Genomic DNA, 4,482 nt, shown 5'->3' with positions numbered 1-4,482 from the left:
GAGGTAGATATGTTAACCAACAGCCCTTGGTCTCTTGTGTGGTGTCCACATGATAGAACGTTCATTTCATCTAACCTCTTACAGCATTCATAGATCCAATTACCAGAATAACTGCAATCTGATATTATTGTTAATGGCTTCCCTTTAAAATGGTTTACATATAATTCAAAGATATCATTGAATGATATTACTCCATCTTTAAAGCACCAGTTACCAGTGTCCTTCTCTCCATGACCATTGTAAGAGATAGTAGCTATATAACAAGTTAATGTTAATGTTAGTCAGCTGAGAAATATTGCTCATACCTCCTGGCCGTTTGCAGTTAATTAAAAATTGTTTGATTGCCTCTATGTAATATTCTTTAGTGCGTTCACTTCCTGGTAGATCATAGTGGGGTGATTTAATCTGAAACCATTCACTATTTATACTGCACAACTCTGTAACTCTCTCAATCTCTTTCTTCCTCCAGTCACCTGATAATTCTGCTGTAAGTAGTTTTGGTGATACAATGTGTCTGTTGATAATATATTAATAATAATACTCTCATTATTCACTAACTGTTGTTCCAGCCAATTATTATGATCACCAAATGATCCAATAATCATTCCTTCTCTTGATGTCACTGATGAGACAGGATAGTGACGCCATGTTCGGTCAAGCAATGGAGTAGCTGAATCAGCTTCCATTCCTTGATCAGTATCATCTCCTCCATCATCTACTCCACCTTGTGCTGATGGCAGATTATCATCAACATTGTCTGAAATACTTTGAACCTAAAATGATAGATTTTCATAAACTGATGTATAGTACTGATAGCTAATCAGAATGATTAATAATATTATTAGCATTAATGCTCCACATATCTACCTGTTTTGTGTCTTCAATATCATTGATAATTAAAGTGTCTCCAATTGTTAGCCAGATCACTCCAATATCCCTAAGATACCCAACACTCCTCTTTGCCAGAGCTATTAGTGCTCCTGTCACTCGTTCAGGAGCAATCATTGTCACAATGATTGAACCTGGCTCAACATTAAGAAGATGAAGTAGATCTCCAAGGTCAGCAAAAACATCTTTAATAACTTCTAGAAACTCAGCAACTGTTGGTGCTGGAGGTCGTGCCCATCTTTGTAGCCGAAGAACAATTCTCTTTGTACGAGACAAATTCTGACGAAGTAACTCATTTTCTCTCTGCAGTTCACTGGCAAGTGTGGAGCTACTTAATAATTTACGATAATTATCTTCCTCTGTTTCGTATTGCTGTATTACTTTAAATGCATCAGGAAGATTAAATTTCTCGGCAATTCGTAACAGAACATCATAATTAAAAAGAGAGCAGAATTTGCTACGAATTATATCAAATACTTCATAAACATTCCTTGCTTTCCTCAGCTCATTCCTATATTGCTCATCAGGATGATAAAGGATGACGTATTGCTTCAGATCTTCAAAGTTGATGTTTGCCTTTTCAACTACTTTCTGAAAGTCAAGCACAAGTCCTGCTAACTTCCCAAGCATTTGATCATAACCTCTTTGAATATTTCGACCATCAACAATAATTATTTCTAAATTAATCTTATAAAAAGTTTCATTCACAAATATTTGTACCTTTCTGCTTGACATCATTGCTGATTTCTGGCTGCCTTGTGCATTCAAACCCACAGGATTCTAAAAAAATGTAAGAAAACATGTATCTAGATCTAGATCTTGAACCATTAGCTCAGACCATAGTCTCAATAATTACATACCATATTCTTCTTTCATTTCTTTAGCAACAGCAGTCAGTAGTGGAGGATGATTCTCTAGTACTTTAAGGAGCTTGTGAAAGTTGTTAGGATCAATGGCCACTGCTCGAAGTAAGTTATCTATAATCTCATAGTTTTGTGCATTAGGAGTAGTGGCAGGAACATTCACTTTCCGAAGAGTTGAAAGGGAAATGAGGTCGACAGAAAGTAAATACATAGATAGTAACTTTGGATCAGAGAGTGCTTCTTGAAGTTTACCAGTGTTCCTCTTGAAAACTTGATATTCTTTAGTAGCAGGAACAAAACTTTCTGTAGCCATCTTGCTCAATCGCAGAAGAGAAAGGCGTGTCGTGACCAAACAAGACAAAAATTAAGTCCATGAATAACAAGTTAACAACAATAAAAATCAGAATCAGTGAATAATGATGATGATAATGATAAAAGCCAAAAGCAATGCCAATGATGACCAGTATAATCTACGTCAATTTCTTACATAAATTAGATAAGATATAATAATGATAACAAAAGAGACTAAGAATAGAATGATGATGACTGTGTAGAAGTTGGTAAGACTACTTTGTCTCTCAAGGTCCCTTAGATGAGCCTCCGCTCTGCTGAGACTTGGGTTCAGTTCTAGAGCTTTCTTAAAGTAAGCAGCAGCAGTTTCATACTTTTTAGTGACTTTGTAAGCCTCACCAAGTGTATAGTGCTGTAGCCAGGTTTCTGACTTGGGGAATTTGTGATGTAAGGATAGCTTGGTTAGGAAAAGTGTATCATCTATGAACTTAAGATTATAGAGTGTCCTTGCCATATTAATGAGGGCATCAGGGTCATTAGGAGAGACTGAGAGAGCCTTCCGAAAACACTCTATGGCCAGGAGAGTGTTACCTTTCACCCGCCACAAGTTGCCAACCTGATTGAAGACTTGAGGATCATTTGAATTCTGTAAATAAAATAATAAACTAATTACAGGAATGATAAAGTTGCATTACAGTCGTAGTTAAAAGTTACATGTATATGAACTATATAGATGGGCATCACATGACAAAAAGAACAAATAGCCTACTTGTACAACAGCAAACATTTAAGACAAAGCATAAGACAAAAAGAATTAATTTCATTATAAAGAAATATCACAAACACACATTTACTCAATCACTCCACTTCCCCTACAGTTCCAGTATAATATAGAGATTAATCTAGATGTACATTGTAAATACTAACTTCATTCAACAGTTTCTTCAACAGTTTCTCAACTTCAACCAAATCAACTGACTGGTCATCTGTCGTCTTTTTAAAAACCATTGCTACATCAGGCTCTGGGTGTATTGAGAACTGATCACGACGAGCCACACCTTCCAGGAAATCATAAGGTGTAGACTCCACAGGCTCACCGCAGGTTAGGGATACACTTGAGAGACTTAAAAGAGAATATAAACTGATAATACAGTACACAAATATTCAGAAATATTAATAAATATTTCCTAATTCCTAGCTACATGCATATGTACATGTTAATTGTACAGGTCAGTGTTTCCCACAAAGTATATTAAGTGAGCTTCATGAGCTGACAAGCACTACAGTACACAGTACATGGCTTTTGGAGCAACTTTAAAAATTCGTTAAAAAAAATCCAATTTTGATCGGAATCAGCTCAAAATTTCTACACAACATAAGAACATGTATATGTATCAGGGAATGTTATAAAAAGTGAGAATTCTCTACTTTTCAATTTTGGCAAAATTTGGCCTGAGACCATGTACTATAGTACAGGGACTTTGACCTGATTTTGGAGCAACTTTAAAAATTCGTTAAAAAAAATCCAATTTTGATCGGAATCAGCTCAAAATTTCTACACAACATAAGAACATGTATATGTATCAGGGAATGTTATAAAAAGTGAGAATTCTCTACTTTTCAATTTTGGCAAAATTTGGCCTGAGACCATGTACTATAGTACAGGGACTTTGACCTGATTTTGGAGCAACTTTAAAAATTCGTAAAAAATCCAATTTTGATCGGAATCAGCTCAAAATTTCTACACAACATAAGAACATGTATATGTATCAGGGAATGTTATAAAAAGTGAGAATTCCCTACTTTTCAATTTTGGCAAAATTTGGCCCGAGACCATGTACTATAGTACAGGGACTTTTACCCGATTTTGAAGCAACTTTAAAAATTTGTAAAAAATCCAATTTTGATCGGAATCAGCTTAAACTTTCTACACAACATAAGAACATGTATATGTATCAGGGAATGTTATAAAAATTGAGAATTCTCTACTTTTAAATTTTGGTAAAATTTGGCCCGAGACCATGTACTAAGGCTGCAAAAGTCATGGCAGCCATTTTGAAGTGGGGTGAATCCTACTTAGTAACGCTACTGCGTTACTAATAGTACAGGGACTTTGGTCTGATTTTGGAACAACTTTAAAAATTCATAAAAAATCCAATTTTGATCAGAATCAGCTCAAACTTTCTACACAACATAAGAACAGTTGTAATAGCACGAGTACTCACTGTGCTCTGATAATAAAGTAAACTAAGAGTATACTAAGAGTATACTAAGAGTATACTAAGAGTATACTAGACTATACTAAGGTATACAACTAGTAGTGTAGTACTATAAATGAAATACTTTAAATGAATACTACAAATTCACATCATACATGTACATGCACATGTATTTAAAATGTCACTAAATTCCAAACACATAGTTGGTATGATCAAGAGTA

General features: G+C 34.9%; 1 protein-coding gene across 1 annotated transcript; it reads right to left on the bottom strand.

Annotated features, from left to right (window-relative positions):
• Positions 1-2,115: 2,115 nt before the first annotated feature.
• LOC100641190 (tetratricopeptide repeat protein 17-like) lies at positions 2,116-3,185 on the bottom strand (the record flags this gene model as incomplete). Its single annotated transcript, XM_003390330.2, has 2 exons — positions 2,116-2,688; positions 2,970-3,185. Coding segments are annotated over 2 exons (678 nt in total), but the record flags the coding sequence as incomplete, so codon positions are not given.
• Positions 3,186-4,482: the final 1,297 nt, after the last annotated feature.

The sequence above is a fragment of the Amphimedon queenslandica genome, unplaced genomic scaffold (genome assembly GCF_000090795.2).
Source record: "Amphimedon queenslandica unplaced genomic scaffold, v1.1 AMPQUscaffold_12601, whole genome shotgun sequence".
Taxonomy (NCBI): domain Eukaryota; kingdom Metazoa; phylum Porifera; class Demospongiae; order Haplosclerida; family Niphatidae; genus Amphimedon; species Amphimedon queenslandica.
The sequence above is the reverse complement of the archived record's forward strand: the minus strand, read 5'-3'. Positions and strand labels throughout refer to the sequence as shown.